The sequence below is a fragment of the Heterodontus francisci genome, chromosome 24 (assembly GCF_036365525.1).
Source record: "Heterodontus francisci isolate sHetFra1 chromosome 24, sHetFra1.hap1, whole genome shotgun sequence".
NCBI classification, from domain to species: domain Eukaryota; kingdom Metazoa; phylum Chordata; class Chondrichthyes; order Heterodontiformes; family Heterodontidae; genus Heterodontus; species Heterodontus francisci.
Genome location: NC_090394.1, coordinates 32,454,058 through 32,479,807, shown reverse-complemented (window position 1 = coordinate 32,479,807; position 25,750 = coordinate 32,454,058). Strand labels below are relative to the sequence as shown.

The following is a 25,750-nucleotide window of genomic DNA, read 5'->3' as shown; positions in this document are numbered from 1 at the left end:
TGTACTGCCTCTCAGGCCCAACCCTAACATTGTCATAAAACCTGCTAACAAGGGTCATGCTGTTGTTGTCTGGCAAACCAACCTCAACTTAGCAGAGGCCGAATGCCAACTCTCTGACATATCCTCCTATCTCCCGCTGGATCATGACCTCAGCACCATACATCAAGCCATTGTTTCCATGATTGTCACTGACCGCATCTCCTCTAAAGATCTTTCCTCCATGGCCTCCAACCTCATAGCCCCCAACCCCGAACAACCCACTTCTACTTCCTTCCCACAGGACTGCCCTGTGGACCCATCGTTTCAGCCTGTTCCTGCCCCACTGAACTGATTTCTTCCTAACACTATGAGGATTTCCATTTTTTTTTAATTAGAACTTGGGATTCTATATTTTTAAAAACTGAAAAGGATTTCAGTAGACACTGAGACATCTGGAAATAGCTGAACTTTATGGATGTTTTTGAAAGGAAGTTCAACAAAAGTTAAACTGGTAAACAAGGACTGGAAAGCAGGTAATTTCAAGGAAACCAGCAGGCAGTTTGACCTAAGAGCCATCCTCTGTTGTGACAAGAGAGAATTTATGACTTGGCATGTGACTTGTTTCTGGAAGGTTTTGTTTTCATTTTTGAACTTTAAAAGCAGGCAATTGGAATTTGATTTTGACTTGCCTGCAGATCAGGAGAAGAACCAGAAAAGTATTACCTCTGTAAAGAATCCTCGCTCTTAAAAAGCAAAAGCTTGTATGAAGTGGTACTGTTGCCTCCTGCATTTTTGAAGAAACCCTGAATTTGCAGAAATCTTGCATCTTTAAAAAAGGACTTTTGCATCGAATGTGAGAACGGACACTTGCTGCTACACCTCTGATGGAAGACCTATGTGAAGCCTTCTACAGTTGAAGTTCTTTGAACACCTACCCATCACAGACTATTTATCAACCTTGCCTGGAAAGACTTCAATTGGCATCCAACTATTCAACTTTGGGACACCTCGCCAAACCAAGAACGTCCTTCCAGATCATGGCAGTCTAAGTTTTTTTAATTCCTTCTATTCCTTTCAAACAGCTGTAAACCAAAACCCCTTTTTTCCAGGTAATGTATTTTTGGATGTATGTACATGTGCATGAGGGCTAGGAAAAAATAAAGGAGCTTTAATATCTCAATTCGTATATATATTTACTTCAGTATTAGTTTTATAATAAAAGGTTAATTTTGTTGTTTAGAAATGTAGTTGATGTGCTTTATTTTGGGGACAAATAGAGTATCTAATTGCTGTTTCAGTAAGTGGGAAAATTTATTGAAATGCTGTGACCTGTGGAGAAGCAGGACTGAATTAACAGTGCACTCCTCCTGCCTCGGTAGTAACACTATCTCAATTCTATTTTTTCTCGCCTTGTCCAGTCTCTTCCCACCTACATCCATGACTTTTCCGATGCCCTTTGTCACTAAAAGTTTCCATTTTCCTGGCTCTCACCATGACCTTTTCGCCATGGGTGTCTAAACTCTCTATACCTCCATCCCCCACCAGGATGGTCTGACAGCTTCACTTCTTCCTTGAATGAAAGCCCAACCAATCCCCATCCACCACCACCTTCCTCCACCTGGCTGAGCTTGTCCTCACATTGAACAACCTCTCCTTCAAATAAAAGGTGTTGCTCCGGGTACCTGCATGGTCCCTAGCTATGTCAGCCTTTTTTTGGGAGATGCAGAACATTCTTTGTTCCAGTTCTACTCAAGCTCCATGCCACACCCCGCGCCCCCACCCCCAACCCTCGCTCAATCTCTTGTTGCAGTACATTGATGACTGTGTCAGTGCCATCTCCTGCTCTTGCTCTGAACTGGAAAATTTCATCAACTTTGCTCCCAATTTTCACCCTTTCCTTGCCTCCACATAGTCTATTTCCAACTCTTGCCTTCCTTTCCTCGACTTCTCTGTCTCCATTTCTGGATAGGTTATCAACCAATATTCACATAAGCCCATTTACTCTCACAGCTACCTTGACTACACTTCCTCACATCCCCCCCTTCCTGCAAAGACTCCATTCTATTCTCCCAGTTTCTCTGTCTCCATTGCATCTGTTCGAACAATGCAACCTTCTATACTAGTGCTTCCAATGTGTTTTTCTTCTTCCTCAACCAAGGAATCGCTCCACGATAGTTGACGGGGCCCTCAACCATGGCCATTCTATTTCACACATTTCTGCTCTCACTCCTTCCCCTCCCTCCCAGAATCACAATAAAGTTCCACTTATCCTCACCTTCCACCCCACCAGCCTCTGTATTCAACAGATCATCCTCTGCCATTTCTGCCACCTCCAGCATAATGCCGCCACCAAACAGACTTCCCCTCCCCTCCCCTTTCAGCATCTGAATGGACCATTCCTTTCGCAACACCCTGGTACACCCCTCAGTCACCCCAACACCCCTTCCCTTTCTAACAGTACCTTTCGATAATAGCGCAGAAGATGCAACACCTTCCCTTTTACCTCCTCCCTTCACACTGCACAAAGCCCCAAACACTCCTTCCTCTGCCCCCACTTTGTTTCATTTCTCCTCGCCGCTTTGGCTTTTTTCTCTCATTTCTCTTTTATTTCCTTTACTTTGCTTTTGGGTGGCAGTTATTCAGGATCCTGCCATTCACAGCTCCTCTGGACACATTTTTTGTTTCTTTACTTGTCCCATTACCACTCCCTTTTTTCTTTGCATCATGAAACCTTTTTATCATTTAACCGCTCCTGTCCTCCACCCTACCACAGGGCTTCCCTTTGTGTTCTTCTTCCCACCTTCCCTCCTTTCACTTGCTCAAAACCTATCACATTTCTAACTTTTCCCAGTTGTGATGAAAGGTCACAGATCTGAATCCTGCTTATTGCTTCCAGTATGTGCAGTATTTTCCTTTTGCGTTTGTCTGAAAGGGTAATGGAAGCCAATTCAATAGCAGTTTTCAAAGCGAAGTGGATATATACTTGAAGGGGAGAAAATTGCAGGGGTACATAGAAAAAGCAGGGGACTGGGTCTGACAAGATAGCTCCTTCAAAGTTCCAACACAGCACAATGGGCCGAATGGACTACTTTTGATCTGCAAGATTTTATGATTCTACAATTAAGCCAAACTATAATAAGTACTGATATTATGCATTTGTAATTGTATACATTTAGTTGAGTTATATAATTTCCACTTAATTACTCAAATATAAACTATTGCAGCCTGTGATTGTTCTAGAAATCAAGCTTTGAAACGGCAGCCATCTGCAACATTTCACATTTTACTATATTGGTCACCCCCACTGGCGTTAATGTCCCAAGCCTCATTAAACAGATGGATGGCACTTCACTTAGACATCTTAAACTGATTTGCGATATTTGTGCGTTGCTGGTAGTCTTGGCTGCTAGCGACAGAAAATAACCACTTTTGGTACCTTTGAGTAAGGATTACTGTGGCCTGTATAAGCTGGAAAGAATCAGAATGTAGCAACTAGGACCATATGCAGAGTAGCTTTGCAAAAGACAAGTTTTTTCCAGCATGGAGCAGTTTTTCAAGGTATCTCAATACCTTGCACTGAAATATTCCTTGAACTTTACCCACAACTTTTAATTCTCTACAGCATACTTGAACAACAATATGGATTAGGTCCAGCAAGTTACTGAGAGAAAAGCTGAACGACTGTCACATTAACACATTCAACAACTCACTCCTTGCAATTTGCCCTTTGGTCTCTAATCTTGCAGTACAGTATCAGAGTAGACAATAGCCAAGTCTGTTCATTTTGCAAACCACTTATCATGAATATGTACATTTATGTACAATGTTATGCCAATGTGTTTTGTTGAATAACAATTTGCTTTGGTCCACTGGCTGGAGATCTGAATTTGTATTTTTTTTAAAGACATTTGTAAAAAGACAAGCTGCTAGCAAAGTCATCCTTTCAGTTTAAGATGCTCACCTAGTTTGCAATACTGTATCTTATACTGAAAAGTACTATGTTGAGGGAGACGAAATGTCTGTGCATTTCTCAGCAAGAAGCAAGACCCAGGAAGTTTAAAGGAACTACCTGTTCTCTCAGCAAGAAGAAATACTGCTAAATGCTATGTTTAAATCACTGAGTGACTGTCATGTGACAAGCACCTCCCCATCTGTGGTTTTAAGCGGGTGTTTTCTCTGCAGCAGAGGAAATGCAACTGGACTCTGACATGAGCAGACCCTAAATGGGGGTCCCTCTCGCTCTCCTTTCCAGCTTGAAAGCTTTCAAATCCTGCTTGTTAACTGATCACCTTTGCATACTCCAGCTACAATCAGAAACCCCACTGGAGGAAATCATCCGCCTCGCTATTTCCACAAGACTCACTGAACTAGTCATCTACCTCTTCAAACAAAACCAACCTACCTTTCCCCACTCTGTAACCTTTTTTGTGCGTGTAAACCTCTAGAGAAAGTGAAAGTTGGCATGTTGTGTACTATTTTATTAGTTCAGTTTAGGTACAATAAAAAGTTAACCTCTTTCTTTGTTAACTCAAGAAAACCTGTCCGATTGGCTCTTGTTCTGATCATAGCAAGTAAGTAATCAGACATCTACTGATTGGCAAGTACATCCACTTTAAAAATTAAACCTGTTGTGGTCAAACAAGGAGAGGGAAAAGAGGGAAGCCCTTTGACCCATCCTCACAACCGTAACAAGAATGCAAATCTTTTGCTGCAATTTAGACTAAAACAATTTGTTTTTGTTGTTAGTCAAACAACTAATTTCCTTCATTAACATTGTTGACAAATGTGCAGTGCTTGACCAAGTTATACTAAAAAAGACTGTACTTAAGGAAAATAGTTATCTCCTTGCTGCAAGTTGTAGACCATGACTAAGATAAACAAAAATAGTGCCAATCACAAAATTATTATGGATGAGGGAAGCCATTTGGCCCAAGTCATCTATCGAGAAGAGGCCTAGAGTCCCCCAGAGCAGCATCCAACTGATTCTTAAATGATTCCAGACACTCTTTTCACATTTCTCCATATTTCCTCATAATTCAGATCTCAAACACGACAGACCAGATCAAGTTATAACAATACGCTCACTGCTAAAACATAAGTACTTTGAAAAGCTGCAGAGTTTTTTTGTTATTGTGGAAATCACAAACTATAACTTAAAAGAATTTCAGATCGAAATTTGATTTTCAAGATTCAAATTTCCAAAAGCTGAACACAATAAAACAAAGCAGAAATGCTGGTTACTTTGTCAAAATTAAAATCAGCAGTCAACATAAATACATAAAAAATATTAAAACCCTATTTAAAGAAACTATGTAGCAATCTGTATTTCTCATTCCTTCATTGCCATTGTTCCTGTTTTAATTGCCAGAGATATTGACTTAAACACTGGCTTAATCAATGAAAGGAAGGATTTAGGGATAACGAGGATCGCTTGGTCATTTCTTCCACATGAATTGTGAAGTTGAATGTCCATTCCCAGGGTCACATAGTTACTTTATACTTCTGACCAAAAGAAACTGGATTTGAACACATTCCTTTTCAATGGTATGCAGCATGAGCCACCAATGCATAACTATAAATAGTCAAAAACAGAATAAGTTTACTAGTACAACACTAGACATCACACAACACAGATCATGATAGCCCAAAATGAATTCAGTTTCCCAAGGTTTATTACACATAGAGATGTCCAGATTTATGCAGCAGGGTCTGCACTAAGAGCCTAATGCATGCACTGGAAGTAAATGGAAGGAGATTTACATCAGGTGCTTCGAGCACCATAATGCAAAACTCCCACTTTGCAGTGGAGGTCAACTCCAGTGTCAAGAAATGAAAGCATTTACTCTAGAGCTGTGTCAAAGCATAATTACTTATTCTTGATCATTTACAGTGACGCAACTGCAATTTAACAGCAGTGGGGTAAACAAGGGTAAAGATTACTTGCCACTGCAGTATTCATGCTTTGAACTGAAGTTGCCTTCAAATATTAAAATACAGGTTATTAATTTCTCACAATAGTTCTGTGGAGATGTGTGTACCCATTACATGTGACCCTGCTTCCTGCACTGCTCAAGTTTGCATGTTTTTTCCAGTTCAGTTTCAACTGACCATAGCTAACCTAACTAACGTCCATTCCCCAAGGCTCATGATGGATGGGATGATTGAAAGCCTCTGTTGCAAGAACAAAGACTAATATGGTTAAACAAGCTTGCTTTCTTCTTCAATAACATATCTCCTCCATAAACCTATAGGTTTCACCCATTCACTCCCTAAAGTTTTACCTTAGGAGAAGGGAGAAATGATCTAGAGCCCACTCCATTGTTAGATAATAGCCTGAGCTCTGAAATGGACAGTTAATTGTTAGACCTTTTTTTAAAAGCAATGTTAGCATAAAACAAAATAAAACAATTATCTAACTTGTGGTGTCTCTCTTAGTCAGTGGATCCAATTTGTTGCAACTTTGTTTCTCTCCAAACACTTAATTTGCATCCACAGTCAAAAGGCAGTTTCCATAATAACTAGGCCAAGTCTCACTCACTCCACAAAGCCAGACCATCAAGTTCAGGTTAAAATTAAGATAGAAATTTATTTACAAGTAAGGTAACTACAAAGTAGGAGGAAAGAATTACAAGATTTTGGTGATATAAATATTTAGAAAACAATGATGATTGAATGAATTCACAACATTTAAAACTCTTCTGCAGAACATTTTTCTCACAAGCAATATATTTAAACAGGAAAAACAGACAGACAACTCTTATTGTAATGCTGTTGAATCCAGAGAATTTTGTGCCATGGTAATTCTTTTGACACAAAGACCGAGACTACCCAAAGTCAACATTTCAAACAAATTTATTGTTTAGCTAAAAGCATCTAAAAATTTAATACAGAAATATTCCTATAAAACTATGATGAAAGTCTATTGTTGTTACACAATTCACTGTTCCCTCTCTAAACAATAACCTATGGCCTTTATACAATTCTGGTCATAAGCTCAGTTAACTCAGAACACATGTTGACCACTTCAGCCTTCCGTATAGGCTGGAGGGCTAATTGGCATGATTGTCCATTTTCTCAAAGCAGAGTTTTGCTCCTCCCTATCCTCTCCTAACCAACGCTGTCCCGCCATATAAGGTAATAACCTTGTTTGCGAAACTGGTCAATTCACTTTAATTTTTAATCTCAAATTCTTATTGGAATGATAACAGCAGCTTCTATCTAGTATGTCAGTAACCTGCAATCTCCCTTTACTGACTACTGTTGCTGAGAAATTTTACTCCATACGATGGCTCTGAATCCTAACTCTCAATTACTCCCTACTAATCTAGTATATGATCTCCATGTACACCCAGCTATTACTGCACCATCTTCAAAGTCAAATTTAGAGTTCCACTACTTGGGCAAACAAATCGCTTTGCATCCTGGTTGCCTTTTAAAGTCTGACCACTCTACATAGACCCTTTCCATTTAACAGCAAGAAAAGGATCAAAAACAACTAATTCCCATGTAACTGACTTTTCGAGTAAATGACTGAAAGCATTATCATTTATTATTAAATTGGTCAACAGATCCTATCTTCTCACCTGTCTGTCATCAGCTGTTGATTTATAGCTAGTGGGCGGTATTAATTGGAATGGTATAACTAAGGTTAATGTTTTTATTGAATCAGTTCTCCAGTGATCTACCAAGTGGAACATCCTACTTTGAGACGAAAAACAAATTAAGATACTCCTACCATATTTTGTAGCTCCTTTTATACAGAATTACATAGAAGCTACAGCATAGGAAAAGGCCATACTGATGAACTGGTCTATGCTGGTGTTCATGCTCCACACGAGCCTCCTCCCACTCTACTTCATCTAACCATATCAGCATATCCTTCTATTCCTTTCTTCCTCATGTACTTATCTAGCTTCCCCTTAAACACATCTATACTATTTGGCTCAACTACTCCGTGTGGTAGCAAGTTCCACACTGTAACCACTCTCCGGGTAAAGAAGTTTCTCCTGAATTCCTTGTTAGATTTATTAGTGAATTTAAATGAGTGAATGGCTTGCAACCAATAGTAACAGGCACAAGATCTTCCTTGTACTTAAAATCACCTTAAAGGCAGCAGCTAACACTAGAATATATTATCAGCGGAGAGGCAAGGCGCAACAATGAAAAGATTAACGAATGTTCTTATCGTGAATCGAGAAGTGCAATTGATGTTTCAGGATACACCTTTAAAATGTAATGGATATAAATCAATAAGGTCGATTCTAATTATTTAACTTTGGTTGCCAGATGCAGCATCATTTTTTTCTCCTCTGCATTTTAATCAATGATCGTGTTGGAAGAAGTCATTTATAACCCCTCTCTCTTAACGGCCCCCCAGTTGTACATCTCTAAATTGCATCTGCTACTAATTAATGTTGCTGAACAGAAGATTACAGTGAAACCCAGTACTTCAATGATTAAAAAAACCCTTACCGCTCCCAGCATAATGCGGAAAATGAGCCAACGAAAAGACCATATGATAATTTTGGATGGTGGTGTGTGACGTGGAATGGTACAAAGAGTCAGCACAGGACACAGAAAAATAGCAAGGAACCCAGTTTCCAGCAGCTGAGACTCCCAGCCTGTAGAGAGAGAGAGAGAAGATAATATTAACAAAAGTTAACTGTATGCAGATGTGGAACTTTATTTTGTTCATATACACTGTAAAACCCATAAGGTTCTCTCCCCGCCTCCCTAATTCTAGGCCATTGGTAGGAAACTAATTGACAATCTTCTGATTAATGCAACTGTAGGATGTGCTTGCGCTGCATTAAAATAAGGATTAAATCACAGAATATGATAGCTCGTTGTCCCTTTCATATTGTAGTGGTGTTACTGACAGCAGCCATAACTTCATTTGGAAGTGGCAATAATTCTAAATAAGGCAATACGACTGTCCTCAGAGGAGGTGAAAACCATGTTGGGTTTTACAAGACTCCTTATGGGGTAACAGAGTTGTCAGTAGCAAATGCGACTGCCAACAGAACTCTGCTATTTTTGTGGTTGCAAGATGAATGTGCAGTATGTCCATATAGGCCAGCAATGCAATTTTTGGACCATATTTCTCTAACTTCAAGGAAGGTCCAATGTGACTTGTGACAGTTGTTTCCCAATTACTAGTGGAGATATAGAATCCAACTTGGATATGGATAGGGACGACTGCGCTGCACTGTGAATTCCAGTAGCAGCAGGGTGTGGATTGTGCATGCTCAGATCTCAGAGTTCATACTTTCTCCTGGCTGATAGAGATATTAACAGTAGGTCAGGCATTTCCACACACAAGGGGGGAAAAAAACCCACAGGTGAGTTAATCCAGCTCCATTCTTGCAACCAAGGGTTGGTAACAAAGCAGAGATTGAGAGAGCTCAAGGGCCCATCCACTCACTTGGGGCACAACTGAGGGGGTCCTACAAACAATTGAATAGCATCTCAGTAGCTACGAATAGGCATTTGAAAACAATGTTGCTCATCAACAGGTTATCATCTCTCTGGATTGTTCTATATTCATAATGAAGGATTTTCTAGAAAAAAGCAACTAAACAGGGAACATGCTAGTAACATGGTGTTGAAAGTTACAAACAGTAACCTTCCTTTCCTGGCAATTGCTTGCTTTGAACAGCTGTGTGAGCACACAATAAACAAGGAAAATAAAGTCGTAACAAACTCAAAGAAGTACAGCACTTAAAGGGAAAGCACAGAGAAAGAGATAATGGAGAAAACAAAAGAACAGACTCAAATCTGTATATCAATAGCAATATAATGTTTTACAACTCTGAGATGTAGATATAGTTAGACTTGAAAATTTAAAATAACTGTGCTAATAGTGCAGGCTAGATCTCTGGCTCCAATGCCATTAATTTAAGATGCTGCTCGTCAAGAGAAAATGAACAGTGTCAGGCAAGCCCCCCACCTGCCAAGAATGAGGAAAATTAATTTCACCACAAGAACATTGATTTTAAACAGTTGAAGAAAGAACTTGCTTTAAAAAAATAATTGGAGACTTTGGCTGGAGAGAGACATTAGCATATCAACAGACAGTACTTCAAAGGTCAAAGGAGCTATTCACTGCTCCAATTTAATCCACAATGGACTTTTGATTACCAGACATTGAAGGTGGAAAGGCTAGCATTCCAGATTAACTGCTAAAATGGCCGAATACACAAACAGACGTGCTCAGACCAGTTTGGTCACATGACTGGCTGACTGGTGGAGTTTTTTGAATTTGAACTTCCAACAGGGACTTTGAACTCAGAAAGCTGTTTTCTTCTGAACTGAGAACGCCTCTCTCCTGTCTGCTCTCATCTCGCTCTCACCAGCTTTGGAAACCAATGAACACATGAACCCCAAGAGAGAAAAGTCTCCTACAGTATACAAGGTTTAAGAAGAATACTAGGCCCCAACAAAAAGCAAGACTACTTACAAAAGGACTACAGTGAGCTCGAAGCACAGTAAACAAGAAACTCTTCTGATATTGCCTCAAGCCTCTCCATTTTATTTTTCTTCTGCTCTTTTCTGTCCCTATTTGCATGTGTGTATCACATATGCATGCTAGCATGGGTGCGTCATATATCCGTAGGCGTTAACCAAATTAAAGTTTAAGTTTTAATAAATTTCACTTTTCTTCTTTACACCTAAGAAAACCCGGTGCGCTCATTTCTTTGCCTTATAATTGAAAAGTGGTGAGCAAGGATTCACCAAAAGGGCAGCTCAAAACACAGTGCTTTTAAAATTAAACTCTGTTACAATAAGACCAGGTGAAGACAGTAAAAGACCCCTAAGACACCTTTTTCACCTGATAACAGAAAATGCATTTTACACAAATATTTTCAGATATCACTCAGTCAATGTAAAACTAAAATCCAGTGTTGTAAGACTGAACCTGAATACACTTACGTGTGTTTAGATAACAAACATAAACCATGACTGGATTCACTGGACAATACTGTTAAATACGTTTTATGTGCTTATTCTTTTGATGGAAAAACAAATGCTTAAATTACTAGCTTGAAACTTAATAATACAACAAAAATATTAGTAAAATAGCTCATAAGCAGTTATGACACTTTACACTGGAATAAGCCATAATACTTCTGGCAACACAAATGGACAAACATGTAAAATACTCAGATGATTTTCCTCTCTCCGGTACCTTCATGAAGACATTAAGCAAGTTAAAATAAACATTAATTAACAGAGGATTGTCACACAAACAGCTGATCACCCATTTGGTAATAGCTCCTTCAGAAGGAAAACTGGCTAGGATGCATGTGTTATGGACGAGCAATCCTCCACGGTCCATTTCCCTCTTTGTGTTCTGCCCAGGTGACAACCAAAGCCCAGCCTATACAGATGAAAGTCTACCCCTCCAGCTTTCAAGTCTACATGGGTTGGATTTTACCAGCCCCTCGACATCGTGGATAATGGCAGAGAGGCCCGTAAAATGCTTGCAGGAGCGGCCCACCACGACCCACAACACCGAGAAGGCCCCGCTGCATATTACCGAAGGCAGCGAGGCCTTGGTGCACCCCCACCCTGCCTCCAAGTGGCAGGGCCTTCACTTCAATATTATAATTAGCAGAATAAATATTGAAATGAACTTACCTGGTCCCGGCGGCCATCCTATGGCGATTTTATGGCCGCCAGTTGCAATTCGCACACCTTCGGAACTCCAGAGTTCCAAGGCGAGACACTGGTGGGGAGGGGAGAGGACTGAATTAATCAGGGCGGGAGGAGGGGGGAGCAGGGAAAACATTTTTTATTGGCTGTGGAGATGGTGGGAAGTGGTTGAAGGGCAAAAGTGATAAGGTTGGGGGAGATGGGGAAGTTCAGGGTCAGAAGAAAATTAATGTCGATCATATTGACATATAAAACCATTGGGGAGGTTGGGAAAGGGCCTCCTGCTTTTGATTTTCATTTAAAAAAATTAACAAAGTACGTTCTCTTTAAACATTCACATTTTTGTTAAGGGCGTGAAGCCCTTTAAAAATGACGCCGGCGCCTGTGCGGTGGCACTGGACGCCATTGCTGGGGACTGAGTAGCCGCCCCTTATACATCATCGAGGGCGGCTGCTCCACCCCCTCCATTTAAATGAATCCCTGCGCGAAATATCGCGGGGGCGCAGCAGCGGCTCTTCCGTGTCGGAAGGCCGCCAGCTTCAAAGCGTGCCACTGTGAATTGTGACGCGCTAATAAAATTCAGCCCCATGAGTTCCTTCACCAGGGGTGAGAGATTTGAACAAGTCCATTGATACATGTGTCAAATTTCAGCACGCCTATTGCAAAAGAAATGTGGCAAATTATCACAAGTTTCTGTCTAATTTTCAACCCACAGTACGTACAATAACTGATACCAATAAACACACACTGGAGAGTGCAGGTCCCCTGAGAAGTTCACTAGCCATTGCTCCTGGTTGCACTGGTGGCAAGCTAGCCTGTTGGAATAGCTGTGACATAAAAAAAAAGAGGGAAAATAATTTTGAATTATTTGTCCCAAATCAAATTCGGCTGTCTCACTCAGAGTATCAATACATCTCATTGCATTACTTCCTTAATACACGGTTAAAGCAATATTGGTCCTTTGTGCTATGCATAGGTAAGCTTCCACTAAAAGTTAGTTCATAGATCAACTAGTGTCATTATTGGTACTAACGTTCTCAAATATTCTCAAATACTAAAAACATTAATGCGAATTCATTCCATTCAAATTCATTAAAGCAATAGTAGTTCAACTTGTGAATACTGTACACTTTTAAACTGTGACACTCTTGGACCGTGATCAGCCCCAGATCACCACTCTGACCCTTCCCTGACCCAACCTGCCCACCAGCTCAGCTGAGCTCAGAGAGGCAGTCTTTTCTCACCCTCCCACAATCAGGATGCCTGCTTGGCACCTGGTGCTTGCCGGCAGCATATTAATGAGGCTCAGACCTCAAGCTGCCACCAGCAGGTGAGCAAATTGCTTCGCCAATTTCCCACCCGTTTAGTGTGGAAATCAAAGATCGCAACCCAAACAGTACAGAAGGAGGCCATTCTCTGCCCTGGCTCCCTGAAAGAGCTATCCATGTAGTTTAATCACCCAGCCCTTGCCACATACCCTTTTAAATTTTTCCTTTTCTAAACAGTTATATCCTTTTAAAAGTTACTGTGCATTCATCTTCCCCTCCCGTTACTGATAGGGCCTTGCCTGTCCTAACAACCAACGTGTGCTTTTAAAAATTCTCCTAACCTCTCCTTTCATTTTTTGATGACCTTAAAGGTATACCTTGTAGTTACTGACTTATCAACCATTGGAAATAATTTTTCCCGATTTACCTCTTAATTTTTTTTAATTCATTCATGGGATGTGGGCGTCACTGGCTAGGCCAGCATTTATTGCCCATCCCTAATTGCCCTTGAGAAGGTGGTGGCGAGCTGCCTTCTTGAACCGCTGCAGTCCATTTGGGGTAGGTATACCCACAGTGCTGTTAGGAAGGGAGTTCCAGAATTTTGACCCAGCAACAGTGAAGGAACGGCGATATAGTTCCAAGTCAGGATGGTGTGTGACTTGGATGGGAACTTGCAGGTGGTGGTGTTCCCATGTATTTGCTGCTCTTGCTCTTCTTGTTGGTAGAGATCGCGGGTTTGGAAGGTGCTGTCTAAGGAGCCTTGGTGCATTGCTGCAGTGCATCTTGTAGATGGCACACACTGCTGCCACTGTGCGTCGGTGGTGGAGGGAGTGAATGTTTGTAGATGAGATGCAAATCAAACGGGCTGCTTTGTCCTGGATGGTGTCGAGCTTAAGTGTTGTTGGAGCTGCACCTATCCAGGTAAGTGGAGAGCATTCCATCACACTCCTGACTTGTGCCTTGTAGATGCTGGACAGGCTTTGGGGAGTCAGGAGGTGAGTTACTCGCCTCAGGATTCCTAGCCTCTGACTTGCTCTTGTAGCCACGGTATTTATATGGCTACTCCAGTTCAGTTTCTCGTCAATGGTAGCCCCTAGGATGTTGATAGAGGGGGATTCAGTGATGGTAATGCCGTTGAATGTCAAGAGGAGATGGTTAGATTCTCTCTTGTTGGAGATGGTCATTGCCTGGCACGTGTGTGGCGCAAATGTTACTTGCCACTTATCAGCCCAAGCCTGGATATTGTCCCAAGTCTTGCTGCATTTCTACAGGGACTGCTTCAGTATCTGAGGAGTCACGAGTGGTGCTGAACATTGTTCGCTGATGATTGCACATCGCCACTTCTGACCTTATGATTGAAGGAAGGTCATTGATGAAGCAGCTGAAGATGGTTGGGCCTAGGACACTACCCTGAGGAACTCCTGCAGTGATGTCCTGGAGCTCAGATGATTGACCTCCAACAACCACAACCATCTTCCTTTGTGCTAGGTATGAATTTTGAATAGGTTCATCAGATTTCCTCGTAACCTTCTTGTTCGCAATAAAAGGAACCCTAATTTCTCAAGCCTTTCCTCATAACTAAAACCTGTAGTATTGACATTGTCAAGAAAACCCATACGCCAAATGAGAAATATTAATTTCATTGGTTAGAAACGTATATTAGATTTTTAATAGAAAAGATCTTACAGTAATTTTTTAAAAACTAGCCGCCAAGATGGCCACTGCAATTTGCATCTGAAATACCAGGAGACTTGAACTGCAGAAAGCAGTCTGAGAAGCCCTGGACCCAGAATAATGGCTTGCTCTAAGTAATTGAATTATCTCGGATTGCTTCATTAGCACAACAGTCAAGGCTATCCTGACACATTGACACTGAAAGAGCAAACCCCTCCGTGTGTAAATATTGGCATACTGGAAGGTGTGGAGCCAAACCTGAACCTTGTATCTCATGAAAAACAAAGGGGATTGAGAGAACCATGTGACCATCTGTCCACCTCTGCCAGAACAGGAGTGTTGTTACACTCACAGAAGACAAGGCAGTAACAGTGTGCAGCAGCAAAGAAAGCTGCGTGCTTCCCTTCTCTCTCTCCCAAGAAAACATCAAGTTGGAAAATTGCCTGCGACTGTGGACCCTCAAAGCCTACAAACTGCAACAGACAGCGACCAGGGGAAGTGAGCCAACTGCAATTCTGCCTTCAAGAAAACCCTGAGCAAAGCAGGCCAACCACAAAGTGCACTTTGACCAGCGAGGACTTGATGGATACAGCTTCAGCCGAGGACTACCGATCATCCACTTCACAGACTGTGTATTTAAGTTCCATTTATTCTGAACTTCAATCCGACAACCAAATTTATTTTTCCCTCTATAATCTATTTGTGTGCGTGTAATTCTCGTGTCAATGTTTGTATGAATGTGTAGCTTTTTTAAATTAATTTTAAATTAGGGTTAGTGTTAAGTATAAAAAACGTACCTTTTTCTTGTTTAAACTCAAGAAAACCTGTCCGATTGGTTCTTTCACGATTACAGTAAAGCTAAAAAGGTAAAACACTCACAGAGGTGGTAAGCACAATCACTGTTTAAAAGGAATAAACCCTGTTGTGGTCAAACAAGAGGAAGGGCAAGAGGGGAACCAGAGACCCTGAGCTCACCTGGCCATAACAACTTCCTGAATCTGATCTGCATTGTCTCAATGTTCTTGACATCCCCACTAAACTGAGACACACAAAACTGGACACAATTGGGTAAAGTTTCCACTAGGTTAGCAGCGAGATTCACCCAAACTCAGCCAAACCAGCATAAAAAAAAACACAGAATTGCGAGTGCAAGTTATGTCCAGCGCTAATCAACTTTCTGCAATGTTTTGCGTTAGATTAAAAAAGATTGCGCTGAAAGCCAACCCCTCCCACAAAACCGGCCATGCCCCAGATTGAAAGAACAAGGATGGCAAGTTTCCACCAACTGCACCCGTCAGTGGCCCTTAGTGGCTTGCCTTAGCGCAAAGGCATCAGTAGGCACCTTTTAAAAGTTTAAAAATATTAAACATTTAATTTATTAAGAAACTGACTAGTGTACACCTTTGGAACTAGTAAATGGTTTTGCATGTTTTTTTAAAAAAAAGTCCTTCCCAGTTATTTAACATCAGGTTATTCACAGGTGGACTACACACATAGATTAAAAATGCTTATATTTTTTGATAAACCCAATTTCAGCTATATTAATAAAACTGCACCAGGTTACCACTCAAGTAATTGCAATGCAAGGGGGGAAAATTACATTCTAAAACACTGCCACATTGTGCTGGTACATGGAAGGTTTTACATATGCAAATAGGTTCGAGTGGAACCTTGAATCATAACTTCACTTGGGAGAATGAGCGCAATTCACAATCAAATTGTGCCCAAAGCAGAAATGCGACCCCAAATTTTCTATCTGCAGCCTAACCAAGAATTCATATCTGCTTTGGTGTGCGCAAATTGGCTGCCTTGCTTCCTACATTACAACAGTGGTTACATTTCAAAAAGTACTTCACTGGCAGCTAAGCAGTTTGGAGTGTCCCGAGGCCATGAAAGACACTATATAAATGCAAGCCTTCCCTTTCATGTTAATGGAAATGTTGTTTAACCTAAAAGAAAGAGACTTTTTTCCAACTCTATTTCAGTATTGACAGGCACAGGTGAGTAACAAAACTCAATTTACTTTGTGGTTACCATTTAAACAGTTGCAAGCTTAACAGGTAAATTGTACTTCACCTTAAGAGTACTGCAACTGACATTCTGCTTATTGAAACATGCTGTGTGAAATTACACTAAATTACACTAAAATTCCAGTCGACAAAGCCACATATGAACTGAGCATAAGTACTATGTCAGAATGTCATTGTTATATCATTTGAGACTCCAGTCAGCCTAACCCACTCATGACTTTGCTGCTTACTGGTTGTATGGTTAGATAGATGTGTGAGTGGTCGAAAAAAAAAATTATGCGCCACATCTGGCAGGCGCAAATCCTCTGCATGCCGTACCGTCCATCACAAACAACTGTGTGGTTGGTTTCCATGTGATTCACTCATGGACTGAGAACAAAAGAATGTTGAAATTATAGCATTTTAATACTTATGACATTACGACTACAAGAATTTGAAAACTACAGTGACATTTCTCAAACCGCTCATTCCCCCATCCAAAAACAAAAGTTATAATTTCTTATGATTATAACCAAGCATCTACTAGAAAATTCCACATGATTCTCTTGGTCAAATAGGTCATGCGGCAACTGACTGGCTTACAGCTGAAGTACTTATTTTTGAGGTTAGAAAAACAGAAGTTCCAAAAAGGTTCATAAGTAGCACCTTATTTTTAAGGCTCAATTGGAACTGGGTCGCAGTAGTTCGGAAGTATCATTTTGGAGCAATTTTCTAAAAAGTCTTCTTTCATTTTGAGCCCTGCTCTATTGGGTTATTTAGTGGAATACTGACCATGGACCTTAGAGCAATAGAAACCCAGAAGGAAGAAGGGAGGGAAGGAGGGAAAGAAACAACATGCATTTACATAGCACCTTTCACAACCTCAGGACATCTCAAAGTGCTTTACAGCCAATTTAATACTGTTTGAAGTGTAGTCACTATGGTAATATAAGACACGAGGCAGCCAATTTGCATGCTGTGTGCAACAATACACTATGCCACAACGGTCGGAGACAATTTCACCCCACCACTCTCCAGCTGGTTGATAGTATTTCATACTCACTGCTGTAAATGATTAGATCCTCACAATTTTAATTCAATTTGCACTGTAGCAATATAATTCTCAGAAACATTTAATTCAATATGAGGAAAATTAGGATGGGCAAATAGCCTCATCAAACCAGCAATTTTGCATATTTAGCTTTTGTAGATGGCTTTATTAGAATCCAGTGAATAAGCGCTCCCAAAAGGGTTCAGTGGGTACACGCAGCGTATGTTGTAGTGCAGAATCACAGATATCAGGAAGGTCTGCGATTTCAAACCTGTACTGACTTCAGCAGGGACAAGCCATAGGAATAGGAGGAGGTCATTCAGCCAAGCTTTTTCCAGATTACCATTCAATTAGATCATGGCTGATCTCAAGCTTAGTTGCATTTACCCACCTTGGTTCTGTAACCCTCACCTAACAAAATTCTATCAATCTGTTTTTAAATTTTCAATTGATCCCCAGACTTAACAGCTTTCTGGGGTGGACTGTGTTCCAGATTTCCACTCCTTTTTGTGTGAATAAGTGCTTCCTGACAACAACTGTGAACAGCCTAGCTCTAATTTTAAGGTTACGCCCCCTTATTCTGGACTCCCCACCAGAGGAAATAGTTGTTTAGGTGTGCTATAGTTGACGTCAATACCCCTGGATCAAGGAGGAGAGGAGGGCTTTCCTACTGGCTATCCATTACAAGAACACAAAAATTGGCCGTGTAGTTGATAGTGAACAGGATAGCCCTAGACTCCAGAATGATATCAATGGTTTGGTTGAGTGGACGGAAAAGTGGCAGATGGAATTCAATCTGGAGAAGTGTGAGGTAATGCATTTGGGGAGGGCAAACAAAGCAAGGGAATATACAATAAATGGGAGGATATTGAGAGGGGTAGAAGAAATGAGAGACCTTGGAGTGCATGTCCACAGGTCCCTGAAGGTGGCAGGACAGGTGGATAAAGTGGTGAAGGCAGCATATGGAATGCTTTCCTTTATTGGCTGAGGCACAGAATACAAAAGCAGGGATGTAATGCTGCAACTGTATAAAACGCTGGTTTGGCCACAGCTGGGGTATTGCGTCCAGTTCTGGTCACCACATTACAGGAAGGACATATTGCTCCAGAGAGAATACAGGGAAGATTTACAAGAATGTTGCCAGGGCTCAAAAGTTGCAGCTATGAGGAAAGATTGGATAGGCTAGGGTTGCTTTCCTTAGAACAGAGGAGGCTGAGGGGTGACTTAATTAAGGTGTACAAAATTATGAGGGGCCTAGATAGAGTAGACAGGAAGAACCTGCTTCCCCCTGCTTCCCCCAGCGGAGAGGTCAATTACCACGGGGCACAGATTTAAGGTGGTTGGTAGAAGGATTAGAGGGGACATGCGGAAAAACTTTCTCACTCATTTAAAAGGTACGTGGACCTGCACCTGAAGTGCTGTAACCTTCAAAGCTATAAACCAGGTGCTGCAAGGTGGGATTAGATTAGGCAGCTAATTTATTCAGCCGGTGCAGACACGATGGGCTGAATGGCCTCTTCCTGTGCCGCAACGTTTCTATGTTTTTGACACGGTTGTGAAATTCCTAATAGCTGCCTCAAGGCCTGTATTCATGGATGCCTAATATTAAAAAAATGTTTCATACTTTAATCAGCTGTCTATTCCCTAGTCCAGCACATAGCCTGTATACTCAAGTACTATTTACATAAAATAGTTTTGACAGATATACAGGCTAAAAAATCACAATGACACTGAAAACAGCAATCACTACTTAAATGGATTAATAATTGTTTGTGTCAAACATTCTCTGCAATATAATTCAATAAGCAGGTTATTTTCTCGTGCAAAAATGTAGCCCCAAAAGCTAACATTGCATTGGACAGCTCCATAGTGGTAATGTCAGGGCCTATACACTTTGGAATCAGATCACAGTAATCTTGTATGGGCAAACTGTTGATATGGATAACTCCTGTAGGTTAACCTACATCAGTTAACACTGCCACCGTTGCGCCTCAATACCTGCCATTATCATGCACAGTAGCACAAAGCAAAATTAAGACCCATTTTGTTCCCACAACCCTGTCCTCAGATTAACATGTAACATTTTCCAAACTGATTTTATCTCATAGGCTTGAGCTAGAAATTATTCACTACAATGCTTGTGGTACTAATTGGACCATCTACAACACTGCAACTCTGGAACGAACAAATTTATACAACCTCAGGGCAATGGAAGAATGAACTTTGTGAATTAAAAGCATGTAGGCAGCTCAACAAGTGTATGGAAGAGCACTGAAGCTCAGGTGCAACCTCTCTCCACAAAGTAAAGTCAGAACATTTTCCAAATTTATTTTATTTCACAAGCTTGAGTTAAGAATTATTTACAACAACTGTTCTGGTACTACTTGGACCATCTTTCAGTGATTTAAGGAGAGACCTAGCGATTGCAAGGTAAAGCAGTAAGGGCATTCAAGGAAGAGATAGTTCAGATACAAACTCGGCATATTCCTTCAAAGGGAAAAGGTAGAGCATCCAAAGTTAATGCACTCTGGATGACAAAGTAAATAAAAGTTAAAACAGAAAAAGGAGGCTTAAGACAAATGTCAGAAGCAAGATTCTGTTAATAACCAAGATGGTTATGGAAAGTACAAGAAATAATTAAAAAGTTGATACAGGAGGCAAACAGAGGCTATGTAAAGAGATTAGCAAGAAACATTAAATTAAACCCTAAAACATTTTATAAACATATGAAGTATAAGTGGTTTGCTGGGAAAAAGATTGAGTCTATTAAGGACCCAAAGAGGCATGTCGAGGCAGAGGACATGGCAAAGGTATGAAATGAATACTTTCCATCTCTCTTCATAAAGGAAGTGGATGATGTGAAGGTAACACTAAAAGATGAGAGGAAAGTTCTAGATAGGATAATAATTAATAGAGAAGATACATTAAAAAGGTTACTGAAAATTCACCTGCTCCAGATGGACTGCATCCTCGCAAAGCAGCAAAGGAAGAAAAAGCAGAGGCATTAATCACTAACTTTCAATCTTCATTGGATTTTTTTTTTAAATTTGTTCATGGGATATGGCCGTAGATGGCAAGGCCAGCATTTATTGCCCATCCCTAATTGCCCTTGAGAAGGTGGCAGTGTCTTCTTGAACCACTACAGTCCAGATGGTGTAGGTATACCCACAGTGCTGTCAGGGAAGGAGTTCCAGGATTTTGACACAGCGACAGTGAAGGAACAGCGATATAGCTCCAAGTCACGATGGTATGTGACTTGGCAGGGGAGCTTGGTGGTGTTCACATGCGTTTGCTGTCATTTTCCTCCTTGGTTTTTGAGGTTGTGGTTTGTAAGGTGCTGTCGAAGTAGCCTTGGCGAGCAGTTGCTGTGCATCTTGAAGATGGTACACACTGCTGCCACTGTGCCCTGGTGTTGGAGGGAGTGAATATTTAAGGTGGTGGATGGTGTACAGACCAAGTGGGTTGCTTTGTCTAGGTATGTGTCAAGCTTCTTCAGTATTGTTGGAGCTGCATTTATCCAGGAAAATGGGATGTATTCCACCATCTGATTTGTGACAGGCTTTGGGAAGTCAGGAGGGGAGTTACTTGCTGCAGATTTTCCAACTTCTGACCTGCTCTTGTCGCCACAGTATTTATGTGGCTGGTCCAGTTACATTTCTGGTCAACAGTAACCCCAAAATGTCAATGGCGTTGGATTCAATGATTGTAATGCCGTTGAACATCAAGGGGAAATGGTTAGATTCTCTCTTGTTGGAGATGGCCGCTGCCTGGCACTTGTGTGGTACAAATGTTACGTGGCACTTATCAGCCCAAGCCTGAATGTTGTCCAGGTCTTGCTGCATGCAGGCAGGGACTGCTTCAGTATCTGAGGAGTTGCAAATGGTACTGAACATTATGCAATCATCAGCGAACATCCCCACTTATAACCTTATGATGGAGGGAAGGTCATTGATGAAGCAGCTGAAGATGGTTGGGCCTCGGATACTACCGAGGAACTCCTGCAGTGTTGTCCTGGCGCCGAGATGATTGACCTCCAAAAACCACAACCATAATCCTTTGTGCGAGGTATGACTCCAACCAGTGGAGTGTTTTCCCCCCGATTCCCATTGACTTCTATTTTGCTATGGTTCTTTGATGCCACACTCAGTCAAATGCTGCTTTGATATCAAGGGCCGTCATTCTTACCTCCCCTCTTGAGTTAGTTCTTTTGTCCATGTTTGGACCAAAGCTGTCAGGAGGTTGGGAGCCGAGTGGTTCTGGCGGAACCCAAACTGAGCAATGAGCAGATTATTACTGTGTAAGAGCCAACTGTGCAACAGCCCCGACAAACAAATTTCTCTGCAGCACCTGTGGAAGAGCCTGTCACTCCAGAATTGGCCTTTATAGCCACTCCAGGCGCTGCTTCACAAACCACTGACCACCTCCAGGCACGTATCCATTGTCTCTCGAGATAAGGAGGCCCAAAAGAAGTGCCAGTTAACAGTACTGTTGACACCTTCCATCACTTTGCTGATGATTGAGAGTAGACTGACAGGGCAGTAATTGTCCGGATTGGATTTATCCTACTTTTTGTGGAGAGGACATACCTGGGCAATTTTTCACATTGTCGGGTAGATGCCAGTGTTGTAGGTGTACTGGAACAGCTTGGCTAGGGGCTCAGCTAGTTCTGCAGCACATGTCTTCAGTACTATTGGCGGGATATTGTCAGGGCCCATAGCCTTTGCAGTATACAGTGCCTTCAGCCATTTCTTGATATCACGTGGAGTAATCAAATTGGCATCTGTGATGCTGGGGGCCTAAGGAGGAGGCCGAGATGGATCATCTAGTCGGCACTTCTGGCTGAAGGTAGTTGTAAATGCTTCAGCCTTATCTTTTGCATTGATTTGCTGGACTCTGCCATCATTACGGATGGGGATATTTGTGGAGCCTCCTCCTCCTGTTAGTTGTTTATTTGTCCATCACCACTCATGACTGGATGTGACAGGACTGCAGAGCTTTGATCTGATCTGTTGGTTGCGGGATCGCTTAGCTCTGTCTATTGCATGCTGCTTCTGCTGTTTGGCATGCAAGTATTCCTGTGTTGTAGCTTCACCAGGTTGACTTCTCATTTTTAGGTATGCCTGGTGCTGCTCCTGGCATGCCCTCCTGCACTCTTCATTGAGCCAGGGTTGATCCCTTAGCTTGATGGCTTGAGTGAGATATATGCCAGGCCATGAGATTACAGATTGTGGTTGGATACAATTCTGCTGATGGTCCACAGCACCTCATGGATGCCCAGTTTTGAGCTGCTAGATCTGTTCTGAATTGATCCCATTTAGCAGGGTGGTTGTGCCACACAACACGATGGAGAGTACGTTCAGTGCGAAGATGGGACTTGGTCTCCACAAGGACTGTGCGGTGGTCACTCCGATCAAAACTGTCACAGACGGATGCATTTGTGACAGATAGACTGGTGAGGGCAAAGTCTAGTAGGTTTTTCCCTCTTGTTGGTTTCCTCACCACCTGCACAGGCCCAGTCTGGCAGATACGTCCTTCAAAACTCAGTCAGCTCGGTCAGTAGTGGTGCTACTGAGCCACTCTTGGTGATAGACATTGAAGTCCCTCACCCAGAGTATGATCACTGCCCTTGCCACCCTCAGTGCTTCCTCCAAGAAGTGTTCAACATGGAGGGGTACTGATTCATCCGCTAAGGGAGGGCGGTAGGCAGTAATCAGTTGGAGGTTTCCTTGCCCATGTTTGACCTAATGCCATGAGACTTCATGGGGTCCAGAGTCAATGTTGAGGACTCCCAGGGCAACTCCCTCCTGACTGTATGCCACTGTGCTGCCAGTGGGCAGGACATACCCAAGGATGATGCTGATGGCATCCAGGACACTGTCTGTAAGGTATGATTCTGAAGTATGACTGTCTAGCTGTTGCTCGACTAATCTGTGAGACCGCTCTCTCAATTTTGGCAGAAGCCCCCAGATTTTACTAAGGAGGACTTTGCAGGGTTGGGTATGCCGTTGACACTTCCAGCGCCTAAGTCTGTGCCAGCTGGTACATCCGGTTTTATTCCATTTTGACTTTACTGTAGTGGTTTGTTACAACTTAGTGGCTTGCTAGGCCATTTCAGAGGGCAGTTAAGAGTCAATCATATTGCTGTGGGTCTGCAATCACATGTAGGCCAGACCAGGTAAGGTCAGCAGATTCCCTTCCCTAAAAGACATTAGTGAATCATATGGGTTTTTACGAGAATCGCCGATAGTTTAACAGCACCATTACTGAGACTAGCATTCAAATTCAGATTTTTATTAATTAATTGAATTTAGATTCTACCAGCTGTCATGGTTGGATTTGAACCAGAGTCCCCAGGGCATTAGCCTGGACTTCTGGATTACTAGTCCAGTGACATTACCACTACCCCAGAATCCATGTTTGGACCAAGACTGTAATGAGGTCTGGAGCCAAGTGGTCCTGGCAAAACCCAAACTGAGTATCAGTGAGTAGGTCATTGTTGAGTAACCGCCACTTGATAGCACTGTTGATGACAGCTTCCATCACTTTGCTCATGATTGACAGTAGGCTGATGGGGCAGTAATTGGTCAGATTGGATTTGTCCTGCTTTTTGTGGACAGGAACTACCAGGGCAATTTCCACATTGTCGGGTAGATGCCAGTGTTGCAGCTGTACTGGAACAACTTGTCTTCGGGCGCGGCTAGCTCTGGGACGCGGCTAGCTCTGGAGCTCAAGTCTTCAGCACTACAGCTGGAATGTTGTCGGGACCCATAGCCTTTGCTGTATCCTGTACACTTAGCTGTTTCTTAATATCACATGAAATGAATCAAATTATCTGAAAACTGGCATCTGTGGTGCTTGGGACAACAGGAGGCCACCAAAATGGTTGAAAATGCTTCAGCCTTGTCTTTTGCAGTGACGTGCTGGGCTTCCCCATCGTTGAGGATGGGGATATTTGTGGAGCCTTCTCCTCCTGTTAGTTGTGTAATTGTCCATCACCATCCACAACTGGATGTGGTAGGACTCCAGATCTTTGAACTGATCTGTTGGTTGTGGGATTGCTTAGTTCTATCACGTGCTGCTTCCGTTGCTTAGCATGCAAGTAGTCCTGTGTTGTAGCTTCAACAGGTCGGCCTTTCATTTTTAGGTATGCCTGATACTGCTCCTGGCATGCTTTCCTACATTCCTCATTGAACTCATGTCTGCAGAGCACTAGTTGGGCCTCTGGAGTACTAATCCACTAACATTACCGCTATGTTATCATTCTAGTGCCAGAGGACTGGAAGGCTGCTAATATTATACCACTATTCAAGAAAGGGGAGAGAGAAAAACAAGGAAACTACAGGACAGTTGGCCTAATATTGGTGGTCAGGAAGTTACCGGAAACCATTACCAGGGACAAAATAAACTTTCATTTGCAAAGGCAAGGACTAATCAAGGACAGCCAACATGGATTGATTAAAGGTACATCACGTCTGACTAACTTGACTGAATTCTTTGATAAGGTAACAGAGAAGGTTGATCAAGGTAGTGCAGTAATGTCGTGTATATGGACTTTCAGAAGGCATTTGACTTAGTGCCACGCAGGAGGCATATTAAGAAAATGGAAGCCCATGGAATTGAGGGGAAAGTGGTAGAATATATACAAAATTGGCTCAGTGACAAGATGTAAAGGGTGGTGGTAGATGGAAGTTTTTCAGACTTGATAGGGGGTGGGGGTGGATTTGAAGTGGTGTTCCCCGAGGGTCAGTCTTGGGTTCATTACTCTTTGCAATTTTTATAAATGAGTTAGACTTGTAAGCAGCAGCATTATAAAGTTTACAGATAATACGAAACTTGAGAAAGTAGAAGATCATGACGAGGATAGTGACAGGCATCAGGATGACATAGGACGGGACGGTGAAATGGGAAGAAGCATGGCAGATGGTGTTCAAGGTCGAGAAGTATGAAGTGATGTACTTTGCGAGGACTAATATGGAAAAACAGACTACAAATGGCACAATTTTGAAAAGTGTATACATACACAAATCCTTAAAGATGGCAGGACAAGTTGATCAAGTAAAAAAGGCATATGGATTACTTGGGTTTATAAATAGAGGAATAGAATACAAAAGCAA

The 25,750-nt window shown here is 41.9% G+C and overlaps 1 protein-coding gene across 4 annotated transcripts in view; it reads right to left on the bottom strand.

Annotated features, from left to right (window-relative positions):
* lmf1 (lipase maturation factor 1) overlaps positions 1-25,750 on the bottom strand; it is a 704,612-nt gene that overhangs the window by 488,463 nt on the left and 190,399 nt on the right. For all 4 annotated transcript variants that reach the window (XM_068055858.1, XM_068055859.1, XM_068055860.1 and 1 more), the window contains one exon: positions 8,452-8,600. In XM_068055858.1, coding sequence (XP_067911959.1) covers positions 8,452-8,600 — 149 coding nt within the window. The remainder of the gene's footprint in view (positions 1-8,451; positions 8,601-25,750) is intronic.